The following is an 18452-nucleotide window of genomic DNA, read 5'->3' on the forward strand; positions in this document are numbered from 1 at the left end:
TCTGTCTGTCAGCTCCTCCTGTAACTCTCTCACTCGTTCCGTTCTCTGCTCAGGCTGTGAATGTACAGGCTGTAACTGATGATATTTAGTGTAATCCATTACTTATGGGACACATTTCAATTTCACAGAGCAGCAGACTGTCAACTGACCCCCCAATAACAGAACACAACAGAAGTGGGTTTAAGGTGGGAGCTGGAGCCGGCGCTGGAGCCAGGACAAACCCACCAATAGAAACTCTTCTGTCATCCATCAGCGTAGGCCACGCCCAATAAGTGCAGTTAAATTCACAAGCCGAACTTTTGAAGTCTCAAGCAAAAGTTTTAACTCACAAGCAAAGAGGAGTGGTTTATAAGCAAAATGATCTTTTTTTTTGGTTGCCACTGACTGTCTTTTGCTCTCAATCTCTTTTTTAACAGCAAATCCATTCTTTTTGATTACTGAATAAAGAAACAAATTTCTCTCCACAGTTTCAGTGTCTGTGTTTCAGTGTTTCAGTGTTTCAGTGTGGTTGTTGTTGAACAGCTGTGCTTCCGTCTCTTCTGTGGAAAACTCTCCTGTTTCGCTGCGTCTCTGAGTGGACGCTGTGGAAACTGGACGAGGACACAAAGGACCTTTATGTCCACGGAGGACGGACTGTGAGCAGAGGGAAGAGGAGGAAGGAGGGAAGGAGACGCAGAGGGAGCAGGAGGAAGGAGGGAAGGAGACGCAGAGGGAAGAGGAGGAAGGAGGGAAGGAGACGCAGAGGGAGCAGGAGGAAGGAGGGAAGGAGACGCAGAGGGAAGAGGAGGAAGGAGGGAAGGAGACGCAGAACATCCTGAACGGAAAAGGACCCAGAGGGACTGTGAACATTTGAATGAGCCAATCAGAAACAGAGGAGGGGGCGGGGCTATGGAGGCCGGTGGTCACATGACAGGAGTCAGATTTCCTCCATCATGAAGGTTCTGAAGCGTCTCTGTCCAGTCTTCAGCAGCGTCACATGTTCTTTGGCTGATTTTATCGACCGCTTTTGTTTTTAAGTGACGGGATCTGATTAAAAGAAGAAACAGCGTTGTGTTTATGTACCTTTTACTGAAGTGATGATCGAATCTGCAGAAGGATTTAAGCACTTTTACACCTTAAAACTGAAACACATGAGAAGAAGAAGCATCTTTTATATCATCATGTGTCACAAATAATCTAAAACCTCTAATAAATGTCTGATCTTTAGACAAAATAAATCAGCCGCAAAGAAAAAAAGATCTGACATTTACCAGAAGAAATGAAACATGATGAATGAAAACATCGAACCTCAGGTAGAATCAGCGTCATTTGTTGAATTAAATGTTTAAAAGTCTCTGGATAATCTGAGTTCAGTGAATCATACTTTACATCCTGCATTTGGGCCAATAGTTTTAAACCTTAAACTACATTAAAATTAAAGAAAAACGGAATTAAAATAAGTCAGTTCATCTAAAAATACCTTTTACAAACTTAAGTTTAAGACACAAAACAGGTCAGACTGTCCGCATAATATGATGTCAATTTGTTAGATAATAATAATAATAATAATAATAATAATGACAACAATTATAACAACAAAGACAATAACAGTAACAGCAATAACAATAACAACCATAATATCAATAACGAGTGTAATTCATTGATAAGTCATTTTCATCTTATGTCTTTTACAGTGAAATAAGGAAAAAATAGTTTCACACATTATTATAATTAAAACAGAAGAATGAATAAATCTTCATAAAAACATGTAAAATGTAGAGAAACATCAGACGTAAAAGACGTAATCTGACAAAAATGAAACGACACAAGATGAAAATATGGTAAAAGATTTAATTCATTTCAAACTGACACTAAAACTAAAAAAAATTTCCACTAAAGCAAAAAAAATCAACTATAAACTCATCTCAGTAAAAATACAAACCTGTTTAATTCTCTTTGTTTGATTAAATCTCTGATAAACTGAAAACATGCGACATGAGATCGCTTAGATCTGGACCTCGTCTGTGTCTGATCTGGTGTCTGTGGTCATGTGACCTGATGTGGGCGTCGACGTGGACTCTGGTGGTTTTTTTGGGTCCATGAGAGTCTCCCTGAGTCCTGGTGACATCACTTCCTGTCCTGGTTGGATTCCCAGCGTCTGCAGACTCACATCTGGAGGAAACTGATGTCAGAGGTCACATGACACCAACGCTGCAGCCGGGCCCAGGTCCAGAGTCCAGAGTCCAGGACCGGGTCTTAAAGGGACTAGGATCCAGAGTCCAGGACCAGGTCTTAAAGGGACTAGGATCCAGAGTCCAGGACTGGGTCTTAAAGGGACCAGGACCATGAACCAGAGTCCAGGACCGGGTCTTAAAGGGACCAGGACCATGATCCAGAGTCCAGGACCGGGTCTTAAAGGGACTAGGATCAGGAGTCCAGGACCGGGTCTTAAAGGGACTGGGATCCAGAGTCCAGGACCGGGTCTTAAAGGGACCAGGACCATGATCCAGACTCCAGGACCGGGTCTTAAAGGTACTTGGATCCAGAGTCCAGGACCGGGTCTTAAAGGGACCAGGACCGTGATCCAGACTCCAGGACCGGGTCTTAAAGGTACTAGGATCCAGAGTCCAGGACCGGGTCTTAAAGGGACCAGGACCATGATCCAGAGTCCAGGACCAGGTCTTAAAGGGACCAGGACCACGATCCGGAGTCTAGGACCAGGTCTTAAAAGGACCATGATCCAGAGTCCAGGACAAGGTCTTAAAGGGGCTAGGATGCAGAGTCCAGGACCGGATCTTAAAGGGACCAGGACCATGATCCATAGTCCAGAACAGGGTCTTAAAGGAACCAGCACACGATCCGTAGTCCAGAACAGGGTCTTAAAGGGACCAGGACCACGACCCATAGTCCAGGACTGGGTCTTAAAGGGACCAGGACCATGATCCATAGTCCAGAACGGGGTCTTAAAGGGAGCAGGACCACGACCCATAGTCCAGGATTGGGTCTTAAAGGTGCTAGGACCATGATCCAGAGTCCAGAACAGGGTCTTAAAGGAACCAGGACCATGGCCCATAGTCATGGACCACGATTTGGAGTCTGGGGACCAGGTCTTAAAGAAAACTACATAAAAGTCACAAAAATGACGTAAAAATTGCAAATAAGATGAAAACTGTTTAAAAGCTGCAACTAAATAAAAATGATGCTGAAGTCCAAAAACAAACTTCTCCTTCTCCTCTTCCTCCTGCTTCTTCTTCTTCTCCTTCTCCTTCTCCTCTTCCTCCTGCTTCTTCTTCTTCGTCTTCTTCTTCTCCTTCTTCTTCTTCTTCTTCTTCTCCTTCTTCTTCTTCTTCTTCTTCTCCTTCTTCTTCTTCTTCTTCTTCTTCTTCTTCTTCTCCTTCTCCTCCTCCTCCTCCTTCTTCTCCTTCTCCTCCTCCTTCTCCTTCTCCTTCTCTTTCTCCTCCTCCTCCTCCTCCTCCTTCTTCTCTTCCTCCTCCTCCTTCTCCTTCTCCTTCTCCTCCTCCTCCTCCTTCTTCTCCTTCTCCTTCTCTTTCTCCTCCTCCTCCTCCTCCTCCTTCTTCTCCTCCTCCTCCTCCTTCTTCTCCTCCTCCTCCTCCTCCTTCTCCTTCTCCTCCTCCTCCTCCTTCTTCTCCTTCTCCTTCTCTTTCTCCTCCTCCTCCTCCTCCTCCTTCTCCTCCTCCTTCTCCTCCTCCTCCTCCTCCTCCTTCTCCTCCTCCTCCTCCTCCTCCTCCTCCTTCTCCTTCTCCTCCTCCTCCTCCTCCTTCTTCATTATTTACTGAACCTCCTCTTTTCCTGCTCTAACTCAGACTCCTTCTGTCACATCTGGAATCACAACAAATCCGTCTCAGTATTTAGAACCAGCTCTAAAAGAATCCTGTGAAACTCTGACGTCTTTTTTCCGATAAAAACCTGAATGTCGGCAAATTGTAAAAACAACCACACAGCGAAGTGAGCGGAGAAGAAAAGCTTTAAGCACAAATCACATTTTAGAACGAGGAGGGGAGACGTCAGCAAACGGACGATAAAAAGCTTCAGTGTTTTCCATTAAAGGTAGAAAAACGACTGAACTGCAGGAGTTTAGGAGTGACTTTTATTCTGTTATTCATCCTTTATTTATTCAGGTTGAGATTCACTATATGGACAAAAGTATGTGGACATGATGAATTCAGCTGTGTCTGTTCTTTTCTTTTCTTTTTTTCTAGATAGATAGATAGATAAGAGGTTTTTTCACATAAACATCAATATTTCCTTAAAGTTTAATGGTAGATTTTTCTTCCTCAGTGAGATGTGATGAAAGTCGATGGTTCGCTGTGGTAGAAAATCATAATTTATAGTCAGAGCAGGAAATATATTTTAGAAATTTAGAGGTACACTGGAAAAAATCAAAATCTGACCTAGTGTATTTTTGTCATTTCTAGTCCAAATATCTCATCACATTTAAAATCAGACAGAATCACCTAAAGAGGAACTTTTCAGTGAGATATAAGAACTGATTTATAGACAATAGATCTGGAAAATCTGATTTGAAGAAATCTGACCAAGATGATTTTCACTTGTTCCATTGACAGATTTTTTGTTTGAATTAAGCAAAAAAAAAAATCTTGAATTAAACAAAAGACACTTTAATTAAGCAGAAAATTTTAAATTAAGGAAAAAAAAAATCTTCAATTAAGCAAAAAAATCTTGAATTAAGAAAAAAAATTATCCTGAATTAAACAAAAAAACTTGAATTAAGCAAAAAGAAATGTAATTAAACAAAAAATTTAAATTAAGCAAAAAATCTTGAATTAAGCAAAAAAAATCTTGAATTAAGCAAAAAAATCATGAATTAAGCAAAAAAATCATGAATTAAGCAAAAAATTGTGCATTAAGCAAAAAAATCTTGAATTAAGCAAAAAAAATCATGAATTAAGAAAAAAAGTCTTGAATTAAGCAAAAGAAACTCGAATGAAGCAAAAAATTTTGAATTAAGTAAAAAAAAAATAAAAAAATCTTGAATTAAGAAAAAAAAGTAACACTCACCTCAGATACAAAATCAGATATTTTGACTAGAAATGAGAAAAATGCACTTGGTAAGATTTCGATTTTTTCCAGTGTCGAACATTTAAAATCATAATCATGGATTAAAAAAAAAGTAAATCAATATTGAGAGAAATTAAGTAAAAACCATCTCTGAGTCATTTTAGAAACAAAGATAATAATTTAACCCAAACGAACCAATGTAATGATTTTTATCCCATAATATTAAACTGCATTCTGACTTTAGTCGTTACTGTTTTGTTAGAAAACAAACACCTGAATTCAGTGTGTCCACATACTTTTGTCCGTGCAGTGGATGGGACGTAAAAGCGACATAAATAACAGAATCATCTACAGATTATGTAAAAATCTGCGACCCCAGTGTTTTTAACGAATGTCGTAATAAAAACAGTAAATATTCGGTTCAAATCCTGTGGTTTTCCGTCCAAAAACATCAGAACGTCGGCTCCTGAACCTCAGACCAGAGAGAACCCTGTGTTCGATGTGGATTTTAATGTTTCCTCCCACACACAAACGCATGAATATTTCACACTGTGTTCCTTTTTTTACTGCCTTTGCCCTTGAGCAAAGCACAGTCCACTGCTGCACCTGAAAACCCAGAGTTTTATCAGTTTAAAGCGACAATTTAAGAACAGGACGAGATCATTCAGTGTTTTATAAGTGTCCGTTAGTGAATAGACTCTTATTTATTACCTTTATTGTGACATATTTTTATATCACCATAAATATGTGTTTCATCTCTGTCTGTATTGAGTCTTTTTTTTAATGTTTTGCACCAATGAAGTAAACCTGAAGTTTAATTTTAGTTCATTTAACGTCTGAATTTTACAAATACTGTCTGAGCTGTTGAGGTGTTTTCTACTGTGAACGTCATGATTCTGCCTGAAAGTTTTTTTATGTCTAATATTATCCTCAGTGTTTCTCAAGGAAATATTTCTATTAATGTTATATAATTTGTATTTGTATTTAATCATCGACTGCAGTGTTTTCTGTTGGAAACGGAACACAAATGAGGCTCCTATAACATTTTTAAGCTTTTATATGAAAACCATCGTCAAACATGCAACAAAATGAAAATGATACAAGGAGGCAAAAATAACACAAGATAAAGTAATGTAATGGATAAAAATGATGCAACAAGTTGAAAACTACAACAACAAAAAATACAAAGCAATGTGAAATATTTAATCCAAATGTCAAAAATAAATGTAGTTAGTTTTCAAACAAGACAAAAATGACAAAAAGACAAAACCAGAAAACGACAAAAAACAAGATTAAAATGACAAAATACGAAGCAAAAAACAAAAACCTAAACAAGAAATCAACAAAAAAACAAGAGAAAACAGTAAACTATAAAAGAAAACAACAAAAACTAAACAAGAAATTAACAAAAAATTAAAGAAAACTATAAAATATAAAAAACAGCAAAATTTAAGCAAGAAAATGACAAAAAGAAACAACAAAACAACAAAAAACAGAAGAAGAAAAAACAAAGCAAGAAAACAAAATTAGAAAATGACAAAAAACAACAAAAAGGTAAAGAACAAAACACTAAACAAGAAAACAACAAAACATAAAACAAGACGAAAGTGACAAAACAAAAGATGAAAACAACATAAACCTAAAGAAGAAATCACCAAAAAAACCCTAAAGAAAATAACAAAAACAACACAAGACAAAAACGTAACAAGATAAAAATGATACGACAAGATTAAAAACAACAAAAGATAAAAATGATGGAAACAATGGAACCAGACAAAAAACAAAAAAACTAAAAGATGAAAAAAAAACAAGATGAAAAGGAGAAAAAAAGACAAAACGAAAAAAGTTGAAAATGATGTAAAACAACGAAACTGACGTAAAACGACATCGTTGTTTTTACGGTCGTCGCTTTTACGCCTCCTCCGTCTTCAGACTTCTGTGAGTTTTTCTTGAACAGACCGCCGTATGTTGAGGTTAAGCTCCGCCTCCTCTGGGCGTCCACGAGGCTTTGGTGTCCGAGGTGAACGCGGGCGCTGTTGGTGTCGCGTTCAGTGTCTGTGTGTTTTCCTGTGAATAGCAGTGTGTGCAGCTGGGATTGGCTGTTGTTGTGTCCTGGTGGTTCCTCCTCTGAATGTTAATTCATCCTATAGATTCTGTTACCGGGGAGAAAAAAACACAACAACCCATTCAATGGAGACGAAGTCCACCAGCAGTCTGTTTAAGACAGAAGAACAAGAGGAGGTTTATCTGAGGAGGAGGAGGAGGAGGTAAAGAAGAGGAGGAGGAGAAAGAAGAGAAGCAGGAGGATGAAGAGGAAGAGGAGTAGGAGGAGAAATATGAAGAGGAGGAGCAAAAAGGAGGAGGAGGGTGAAACAGCTCCTGAATCAGTCCTTCTCCTCCTCTTCTTTCTCCTCTTCTTCCTCCTCCTCCTCCTCCTCCTCTTCTTTCTCCTCCTCTTCCTCCTCCTCCTCTTTCTCCTCTTCTTCCTCCTCCTCTTCCTCCTCCTTTCTCCTCCTCCTCTTCTTTCACCTCCTCTTCTTCCTCCTCCTCCTCTTCTTTAACTCCTCTCTCTCTCCTCCTCTTTCTCCTCCTCATCTTCCTCCTCTTTCTCCTCCTCTCTCTCCTCTCTCTCTCCTCCTCCTCTTTCTCTTCCTCCTCCTCTTCCTCCTCTTCTTTCTCCTCCTCCTCCTCTTCCTCTTCCTCCTCCTCCTCCTCCTCCTCCTCCACTTTCTCCTCTCTCTCTCCTCTTTCTCCTCCTCCTCTTTCTTCCCTCTCTCTCTCCTCCTCTTCCTCCTCCTCCTCTCTCTCTCCTCCTCCTCCTCCTCCTCTTCTTTAACTCCTCTCCTCCTCTTTCTCCTCCTCTTTCTCCTCTCTCTTTCCTCCTCCTCCTCCTCTTTCTCCTCTCTCTCTCCTCCTCCTCCTCCTCCTCTTTCTCCTCTCTCTTTCCTCCTCCTCCTCCTCTTTCTCCTCTCTCTCTCCTCCTCCTCCTCTTCCTCTTCCTCCTCCTCCTCCGCCTCCTCCTCTTCCTCCTCCTCCTCCTCCTCCTCCTCCTCCTCCTCCTCCTCCTCCTCCTCCTCAGTATATCTGCAGTGTTCAGTTCTCATCATTCATCTCAGTTGGATCCAGTTGTTCTTAAACTCTGATCTCAGGTCAGTCTGTATTAGTTTTTGTCAGACTCAGTCTGTTAAAGCTGTCGTTTGTGTTTCAGTGTTTGTTTCTGTTGGACCCTCAGACCACCAGGGTCAGATCACATCAGATAACATTTGTCTGTTAGTCCCACACGGGGAAATGCCAGATTTACAGCAAACAAGCACAAAGTCACAAAAGAGCAAAATCCAAAATAAAGACAAATCCAAAAAGTTCTATTTCCTGTTTCCAGCTGTGCACATGCACATCATTCCCAGGCTGGATAAGGACAGGGTTTACTGAACTTTGGACGCTCCTTCAGCAAAACATTTAGCATTTTATGATAATAATGATATAATCTAATATCAAAACCACAGTGTAAAAGATGCAACGACATGAACATGATACAATGAGGTGAAAATAACAGAAGATGAAAATGTAATGGATAAAAAAAGCTGAAAAAAAAACAAAAGAAACGTAAAATGGAGGGAGATGTTACACAAGACAAAAAACAAAACAACTAAAACGAAACAATGTGAAATATTTACTTAAAATATAGAAAATGTGAACAGTGAGTTTTTTTTATAAAACAAAAATGACAAAAAATGACATAAAGCAAAACAACAAAACGGCAACAAATCTAAAATCTGTTATATGTAAATTTTATCCAATCACAGGTGTTTCAGACAGAAGGGGGCGGAGTAAAATGTGTGATTGACAGCTGTTCTTATTCAGTGCATCGCGTGGAAACTCTTCATCATCATTATCATCATCATCATTTATCCTCATCTTTTTTTTTTTTTTTAGCTTGTCTTGTCCAGCATCCTAACAGCAGAACGGTCGTCAGGCTGTCTGACTTATCCTCATCTTTAGTCTGAAGAAACACACGGAAAACGTCCTCATCTCAGAAAACGAAGCGTTTCATGTTTAATATTTGACGTTTAATGTCATTTGTGGTCATGTGACCGTGGAGGTCATGGAGGTCATTTATTGGACTTCACATCTGCATCATTTATTCTTGTCCAGTTTGTGTGTTTTTTTGTCCAGTTTGTGTGTTTTTTTGTCCAGTTTGTGTGTTTTTTTGTCCAGTTTGTGTGTTTTTTTGTCCAGTTTGTGTGTTTTTTTTTGTCCAGTTTGTGTGTTTTTTTGTCCAGTTTGTGTGTTTTTTTGTCCAGTTTGTGTGTTTTTTTGTCCAGTTTGCGTTGCCGTTCTTCTGCCAAACCTCCATAAACACTGTCTGTTATTGTGCGTTTTGTGTGAATGTGTGAAGCCACGCCAGTGTTTGGTCCATTCCCACAATGCCGTTCTGTTCTGCCACTCAGCAACTCCCTCAGCTCCAACTCAGCTTTGAGGAGTTTGTGTTCATCTGCTGTCGTTCACGTCGTCTACGGCTCCATTTGTACCCATAATGCACTGCTACAACACGCCGTTAAGGGTTCGACTGTGGACAGATACAGACAGAAAGAAAGAAAGAAAGACACAAAGAAGGAAGGAAAGACACAAAGAAAGAAAGACAGAAAGATAGAAGGAAAGAAGGAACGAAAGACAGAAAGACACAGAAAGAAAGAAAGAAAGATAGGAAGAAGGAAAGAAAGAAAGAAGGAAAGAAAGACAAAGAAGGAAAGAAAAAGAAAGACAGAAAGAAAGAAAGAAAGAGAAAGAAAGAAAGAAAGAAAGAAAGAAAGAATGAAGTTGTTTCGTAATGAACTTTATGAAACACACTTTGTAAAATGACTTTAAACATGTGCAAACATTAACACAACAGTGAAACCTCTTCATATAAAACACTTAAATCATTACATGAAATCACAGATAAATCCTCCGTCGACAGATGAATTATATTTGGAATTTTTGCAGAATTCAGGGAGGCCTCCCTGATCTGAACCCGAGTGGTGTTCTGTTACTGGACTTCTGTGCTAGTCACAGTTTGTCCATAACAAACACCATGTTCCAACACAGGGATGTCCATAAGTGCACTTGGCACCAGGACACCCTAGGCCGGAGGTCGATGATCGACTTCATTGTCGTATCATCAGACCTCCGGCCGCGTGTTTTGGACACTCGGGTGAAGAGAGGGGCAGAGCTGTCAACCGATCACCACCTGGTGGTGAGTTGGATCCGCTGGCGAAGGAGGAAACCGGACCGACTCGGCAGGCCCAAACGTGTTGTGAGGGTCTGTTGGGAACGTCTGGCGGAACCCGATGTCAGTGTGGTCTTCAACTCCCACCTCCGGGAGAGCTTCTCCCAGATCCCGGGGGAGGTTGGGGACATTGAGTCCGAGTGGACCATGTTCTCCACCTCCATTGTCGAAGCGGCTGCTCGGAGCTGTGGTCGCAAGGTCTCCGGTGCCTGTCGTGGCGGCAATCCCCGAACCCGGTGGTGGACCCCGGAAGTAAGGGATGCCGTCAAGCTGAAGAAGGAGTCTTATCGGGCCTTGTTGGCCCGTGGGACTCCCGAGGCAGCTGATGGGTACCGGAAGGCCAAGCGTGCTGCAGCCCAGGCGGTTGTGGAGGCAAAAACTCGGGTCTGGGTGGAGTTTGGGGAGGCCATGGAGGAGGACTATCGGTCGGCCTCGAGGAAATTCTGGCAAACCATCCGGCGCCTCAGGAGGGGAAAGCAGTGCGCCACCAACACTGTTTACAGTGGAAGTGGGGAGCTGCTGACCTCGACTGGGGATGTTGTCGGGCGGTGGAAGGAATACTTCGAGGATCTCCTCAATCCCACTGCCACGTCTTCCATAGAAGAAGTAGAGGCTGAGGTCTCAGAGGTGGACTCGTCCATCACCCAAGCTGAAGTCACCGAGGTGGTTGGCAAGCTCCTCGGTGGCAGGGCACCGGGGGTGGATGAGATTCGCCCTGAGTACCTTAAGTCTCTGGATGTGCAGGGACTGTCTTGGTTGACACGTCTCTGTAACATTGCGTGGCGGTCGGGGACAGTACCTCTGGATTGGCAGACCGGGGTGGTGGTTCCCCTTTTTAAGAAAGGGGACCGGAGGATGTGCTCCAACTATAGGGGGATCACACTCCTCAGCCTCCCGGGGAAAGTCTATTCCAGGGTACTGGAGAGGAGGATCCGACCGATAGTCGAACCTCGGATCCAGGAGGAACAATGCGGTTTTCGTCCTGGTCGTGGAACGCTGGACCAGCTCTATACTCTCCATCGGGTGCTCGAGGGTTCATGGGAGTTCGCCCAACCAGTCCACATGTGTTTTGTGGATCTGGAGAAGGCGTTCGACCGTGTCCCTCGTGGTATCTTGTGGGGGGTGCTTCGGGAGTATGGGGTCCGGGGCCCTTTGCTAAGGGCAGTCCGGTCCTTGTATGACCGAAGCAGGAGCCTGGTTCGCATTGCCGGCAGTAAGTCAGACCTGTTCCAGGTGCATGTTGGACTCCGGCAGGGCTGCCCTTTGTCACCGGTTCTGTTCATAATTTTTATGGACAGAATTTCTAGGCGCAGCCAAGGGCCGGAGGGGGTCCGGTTTGGGGACCACAGGATTTCATCTCTGCTTTTTGCAGATGATGTTGTCCTGTTGGCCTCATCGAACCTGGACCTTCAGCGTGCACTGGGGCGGTTTGCAGCCGAGTGTGAAGCGAGCGGGATGAGGATCAGCACCTCCAAATCCGAGGCCATGGTTCTCGACCGGAAAAAGGTGGTTTGCCCTCTCCGGGTCGGTGGGGAGTCTTTGCCCCAAGTGGAGGAGTTTAAGTATCTCGGGGTCTTGTTCACGAGTGAGGGAAGGATGGAGCGTGAGATTGACAGACGGATTGGTGCAGCGTCTGCAGTGATGCAGTCGCTGTACCGGTCGGTTGTGGTAAAGAAGGAGCTGAGCCGAGAGGCGAAGCTCTCGATTTACCGGTCAATCTACGTTCCTACCCTCACCTATGGTCATGAGCTTTGGGTCATAACCGAAAGGACAAGATCCCGGATACAAGCGGTCGAAATGAGTTTCCTCCGTCGGGTGGCTGGGCGCACCCTTAGGGATAGGGTGAGGAGCTCAGTCACCAGGGAGGAGCTCGGAGTAGAGCCGCTGCTCCTCCGCGTCGAGAGGGGCCAGCTGAGGTGGCTCGGGCATCTGTTTCGGATGCCTCCTGGACGCCTCCCTGGGGAGGTGTTCCGGGCATGTCCCACCGGGAGGAGACCTCGGGGAAGACCCAGGACACGTTGGAGAGACTATGTCTCTCGGCTGGCCTGGGAACGCCTCGGGATCCCCCCGGAAGAGCTGGAGGAGGTGTCTGGGGAGAGGGAAGTCTGGGCATCCCTGCTTAGACTGTTACCCCCGCGACCCAGCCCCGGATAAGCGGAAGAGAATGGATGGATGGATGGATTTTTGCAGAATTTTTGAAATATTAAAAATGTTCCTTTGTTTGTTTGTTTATTTATTTATTTTGAATATTGCATTAAAATCAAACAACAGAAGAATTATATAAAAGAAAGTCAGACATTTGAAAAAGAGCGGGGTCCATATTTTAATGGTTTCTAACATGTAAATAGTTACAGATATTAATACAGTACCTATTGATCACTGATAGAAGTCATATATAGACTTTCATTTGGGTTCATGACCTTTGACCTTAAGTGACCTTGAAGGGTCAAACTCTAGGTCACCAGTGTTGATGTTTTTTCAGTCTTCTTCTCTGAAACTACTGGTCAGATTCATTTCTAATTTTATGTTTTTATATGTTGACACAAATTTAGATTTTGGCATTTTTGATGAATTTTTGAAATATTAAAATTGTGCCTTTACTTATAATGTAATATTTATTCTAATAATGTTGTATAATGTAATGTGTAACTGCAGCCGATTATGTAATAATACAGGGGTTCACAGAGTGGGGTCCGTGTACCCCCAGAGGTACTTGGAAGAAACCCAGGAGGAACTTGAAATTATTTTGGAAAAATACATGAAATAAGTCATCATGTACCAAACACAAAGTAAATAATGAGAATTAATGCTGAAATATGAAACACAATAAATATATTAATCTATAACGTCTCATCAGTTCCTCCTCTGATTAATCGTAGAACAGTTGAAGTCTGATTTATAAGGTTTTAATCGCAGGTGTTTGTTGTTTTTCTCAGGTGGCGAAGGACGTGTCCATCCGCCTCCACAGTCAACTGGACACGGTGGAGAAGAAACGAACCCGTCTGGAGCAGGAGAACGAGGACCTGAGGGTCCGACTGCAGGACCTGGAGGTCGCCAAACAAGTCCTGCAGCAGGAGATCGACAAGGTAGGAACCATCAGATGGATGGATGGATGGATGGACAGATGGATGGATGGATGGATGGATGGTGCTGCAGTTGGACCAGTGCTGGTTCATACCTTGGTGGTTCTTGGTCTTTTTCTTTTTTTTTTTTTTGCTTTTTTTCGGTTGTTTCTTGCCTTGTTTTCAGTTGAACTGGTTGGACCCGATGGATGGACGGATGGATGGATGGATGAAGGGATGGATGGATGGATGGACGGATAGCTGGATGGATAGCTGGATGGACAGATGGATGGATGGATGATGGTGCTGTAGTTGGACTGGTGCTGGTTCATACCTCGGTGGTTCTTGGTCTTTTCGACAGTTTTCGTTGCTTTTTTTCGGTCGTTTCTTCCTTGTTTTCAGTCGAACTGGATCAAACAGTACCTTCGATTAACCGTCGACCAAGTTTGATTAATTTCTTCATCTGTTTTAATTCATGGCCATGAAATACAAGTCACTCTGTTTATGTCGATAAGTTTTATTGTAGATACTTTAATGTATTTAATACAAAATGGCTAACAGGTTAAACCCGTTAATGTGAGTGAAAAACCACTGTCACTTTGGTCCAAACAGGCTGATTCTGGAGCTGAGAACCAGGAAATAAAGAAAGAAAACCTCAGGCATGCATCAAACCTCCAATAAATCAATAAATGTTGGAATAAAAATCAAATTAACTGTAAAATTTATCCTCAAAGCTACGTATTATTTTCCCTCAGAGTCAATGTTTTCATTTTAGAAGTGTCGCGTTAACAGCCTCCGTTTCAGCTGGAAACGGTCGTCGTTAAAATGTGTCCAGATCTAATTAATCACTGCGTCTCTGGTGTAAATGTGTGCAAACGGGTCAATACGACCTAATGTAAACCAGCCTGTGAAGCTGTAAAGGAGAAAACTGCAGCTGTTGTCTGTTCACATCCAGTGTCCATCACATCCATTCATCCAGTTTTTATTCACTTTTATGTGTTTTCACTGAAATGACTCTGGTTTGTCTGAAGATCTGCTCCAGTCTGGTCATCAGGTTTATTTTACTGATGGATTCAGCTGAAACTGACGCTGGTTTTGTGGACGTTCAGGACAGAAACGATGGAGGACAGATTCTAAAATGGAAATGTAGATCTGTAGTTAATGTCACATCTGAACCGTGGAAATTAACTGTGAAAGTTCCCCACAGTGGGATAAAAAAAGTCTGTTATCTTATTTTTTCTTTAATAATGTCAAATTTGTCATTTCACACATTTATTACATTCAGACATTATACTGTCTAGTTCTTCAGCTGGAATTTGATGAAAACTTTTGTTAAACTAGTGAATATAAGATGAAATATGTTATGGAGAAAAGTTACATGTACTTCCTTAAAATTTATTATTTTTATTAATTTATTGAATTTATTAATTTTAATGTTGAAAAACTTACATATCAAGTGTATTTTTCTTTTTATGCAAAAAATAGGAACAATTTTCAAGAAATGAGGCTGGTCTCCTGTCCAGGTGTGTGTGTGTGTGTGTGTGTGTGTGTGTCCAGGTGTGTGTCTGTCTGTCCAGGTGTGTGTGTGTGTGTGTCCAGGTGTGTGTGTGTGTGTGTGTGTGTGTGTGTCCAGGTGTGTGTCTGTCTGTCCAGGTGTGTGTGTGTGTGTGTCCAGGTGTGTGTCCAGATGTGTGTGTGTGTCCAGGTGTGTGTGTGTCTGTCCAGGTGTGTGTCCAGGTGTGTGTCTGTCTGTCCAGGTGTGTGTGTGTGTCCAGATGTGTGTGTGTGTGTCCATGTGTGTGTCTGTCTGTCCAGGTGTGTGTCCATGTGTGTGTCTGTCTGTCCAGGTGTGTGTGTGTCTGTCCAGGTGTGTGTCCAGATGTGTGTGTGTGTCCAGGTGTGTGTCTGTCTGTCCAGGTGTGTGTCCAGGTGTGTGTGTGTCCAGGTGTGTGTCCAGGTGTGTGTGTGTGTGTGTCCATGTGTGTGTCTCACCTCCTGTTATTCATCTGTACCATACACATGAACATCTTAAGGCCAATAATGAGGATGAAAACCAGACACTGGTGTAAATCCTCAGGTAGAGCAGGGCATTGTGGGTATTGAACATGTTCAGGTGGCGGCTGCAGATTCAGTCTCCGCTCGTATCGATGATCTATTAAAAGAAGAGTCTGGTTTAATTGTGAAGCTGCAGGTCATCGGTGTGTGTGTCAGTGTTTACGGCTGTGGAGTGGAGTTATGGACAGAACAGAGAAAAACAGAGAAGGACAAAAAAAACAAACAGAAAAAGACAAAAAACAAACAGAATAAGACATTCTTCTAGAGGTGCAAGTGTATTTAGACCATCCTTCTGTTTCCACTTTTGGAAAGTTGTAAAGACACAGGATTTAAAAAGATGAAAATAACATTAAATATACAACAAGATGAAACAGACGAGAAAGAAAAAAACAACCAAAAAAAGACAAAAAGGACATAAAAGATGAAAATAAAAGTAAAGATGGAAAAGGTGAATAAAATGAAGACAATGAAGGACACAGATCACATGAGCTTTGGGTTCAGTGTGGGTCTGTTGTGTATCTGTTATGTGTTGTGTGTGTGTGTGTGTTGTGTGTATATGTTGTGTATCTGTTATGTGTGTGTTGTGTGTGTGTGTGTGTGTGTGTATATGTTGTGTGTGTGTGTGTGTATTTTTAACTTGTCTATTGTTACTAAACCTCGTTTCAATGGATGAATTAAAGACGAGGACAGAGTCAGCTGGAGTCTACATCCTATTTCCATCCTCTTCATTATCTCCTCCTCCTCTTCCTCCTCCTCTTCCTCCTCCCTCAGAGACTCAGTGGAATGCTGATGTGGGGTTTTCTTCATCACTCCTCCTCCTCCTCCTCCACATTCCTGTCCATTTTAGTTGTGATCTCCACCTCCATCGATTGTCTCCAGCTGTTTGAGTTCTGACAGAGGGAAGGAAGAAAGGAAAGGAGAGAATGGAGGAAAGGAGAGAAGGAGTGAGGGGAGGGTTGAAGGAAATAATGAAGGAAGGACAGAATGACGGAGTGAAGGAAGTAGTGAGTTATGTCATCTTGTATCTGTTTGGTCTGTTTGTTGTCGTGTTTATCGTCTTCTACATTTAATCGTTTTTATCTTATTACAGTTTGTCCATAATTTTTGTCTTTTATATCATTTTAATCGCACTTCATCGTTTCCATCTTTATTCGTCTTTCATAAACTATTTCCGTCCGTTAATCACAGTCTGGTTTGTTCAACTTTCCCTCAGGGATAAAATTCATCTTTGAATAAAACAATAATTATTAATTAACGACATGGTTTAATGTGAAGGTTTTTGTCGTCCAGTTTCCTTCTGTAAATGACCTCATCGACCAATAGAAACCGTCGAATGACCTTCAGGAGGAGGGGGGGGGGGTGGAAGGGGGGGGGGGGGGGGACTAAAAAGAACATAAATCCAGTTCAAACCGTAGATTTCCCATCATCCTCCAGGTTTTATTAAGTCTAATTATTCCACTTATGTATCCGTCTCATCCTGCCATCCTCTCCTCTTCCTCCTCTTCCTCCTCCTCCTCCTCCTCTTCGTCCACTCCTCAGTTGTTTCCTCAGTCGTTTCTCTCCTTCCTTTAACCTCTGCTTCATTGTGATTGGTCGCCTGGAGGCGATGGCGTTGTGTCTGATCTGGAGTCAGTTTGTTCTGCAGTCGAACAAAAGACCAAGAAGATTCAAGGTGTGAATGAACAGAAAGACACACAGATACACACATATACACACAGATACACACATACACACACATATACACACAGATACACACAGATACACACATACACACACATATACACACAGATACACACATATACACACAGACACACACATATACACACAGACACACACATATACACACAGATACACACATATACACACAGATACACACATATACACACAGATACACACATATACACACATACACACATATACACACATATACACACAGATACACACAGATACACACACATATACACACAGACTCACACATATACACACAGATACACACAGATACACACATATACACACACAGATACACACACATATACACACAGACTCACACATACACACAAAGATACAGGACAGGTACACAAAAGATACACACACACACACACACACACACACACACAAACACACACACACACACACACACACACACACACAAACACACACACCTCTGCAGTGACCACATGTTCAGTACTGAAGAAAACACTGATATGATATGATGATAATGTGTATTTTAACCTCGACTCCACTTAAACTATAAATGAGTCTAATCTATCATCTAATCTAATCTAATCTAATCCATTCTGTCTCTATTCTAATTTATTATGTGTCTTTATAACATTAATCCTATATGTTATAATCCACCACTACTCCATTATCCTCTGCTGTAAACATATAAACCTGTGTTTGTGGTTTGGTTTACATTTAGTTTCGGAGGTAAACCCCCCCCCCCCCCCCCCCCCTTCAACCCCCGTCTACAATTCTTTAACGGAAACTGGTCCCAGTTCTTTGTGAGTCAGGAAACGCTGCCTATTGTTTGCCTGGTCTGAGGTATGTGGGTCCATGTGGGTCTGGATCTGAGCTAAAGACAGTCCTGTTTGCATGTGTAGGTGTGTGCATGTGACTGTCGTGCACGTGCAAAGGTTTAGGGACAGTTTAAGGTGAGTTTAGTGACATCTTTTCATTTATTTCTTTAAGTGTTAACATCAAAAACCAAACCATAAAAACAGTCACCGGTTACAAAGGTTAGATTTAATGGAACGTCCTGGTTTAATAAAAACTGAAGGTTTGAGTCGACTTCACGTTAAACTGACGCGCAGTTCTTTAAAGGCTCATATTTAGCTTTTTTTTTTTTTTCAATAGAATTCTTCCTTTTCCCACATTTCCCTGTGGTCTCCATAAACTGTAAATGCTCTGTTTGGGTCTGAAATGTTCATTCATTCAACTCCACAGGTCCATCTTCAACCCTATTTCTGAGTAATGACACCAGAAAGGTGGTTTGGAGCGCTGGCCCTTTAAATGCACATGAGCCACTTCAGGCCCCGCCCCCTCCAGGT

General features: G+C 42.1%; 2 protein-coding genes across 2 annotated transcripts in view; both read left to right on the plus strand.

The window, feature by feature from the left end:
* mtcl2 (microtubule crosslinking factor 2) overlaps window positions 1-18452 on the plus strand; it is a 135414-nt gene that overhangs the window by 36538 nt on the left and 80424 nt on the right. The window contains exon 4 of the mRNA XM_030138869.1: window positions 13222-13371. Coding sequence (XP_029994729.1) covers window positions 13222-13371 — 150 coding nt within the window. The remainder of the gene's footprint in view (window positions 1-13221; window positions 13372-18452) is intronic.
* On the plus strand, window positions 1798-3244 carry LOC115422534 (glutenin, high molecular weight subunit DY10-like). Its single transcript, XM_030138902.1, has 2 exons — window positions 1798-2232; window positions 2269-3244. Exon 2 carries the CDS (start codon window positions 2325-2327, stop codon window positions 2919-2921), a length of 597 nt encoding a protein of 198 aa, XP_029994762.1. The 5' UTR covers window positions 1798-2232; window positions 2269-2324; the 3' UTR covers window positions 2922-3244.

Source organism: Sphaeramia orbicularis, chromosome 7, assembly GCF_902148855.1.
Source record: "Sphaeramia orbicularis chromosome 7, fSphaOr1.1, whole genome shotgun sequence".
Taxonomy (NCBI): Eukaryota; Metazoa; Chordata; class Actinopteri; order Kurtiformes; family Apogonidae; genus Sphaeramia; species Sphaeramia orbicularis.

Coding starts and splice junctions, on each gene's coding strand:
- LOC115422534 (XM_030138902.1), top strand. CDS start 2,325: ATGAACCAGAGTCCAGGACCGGGTCTTAAAGGGACCAGGACCATGATC.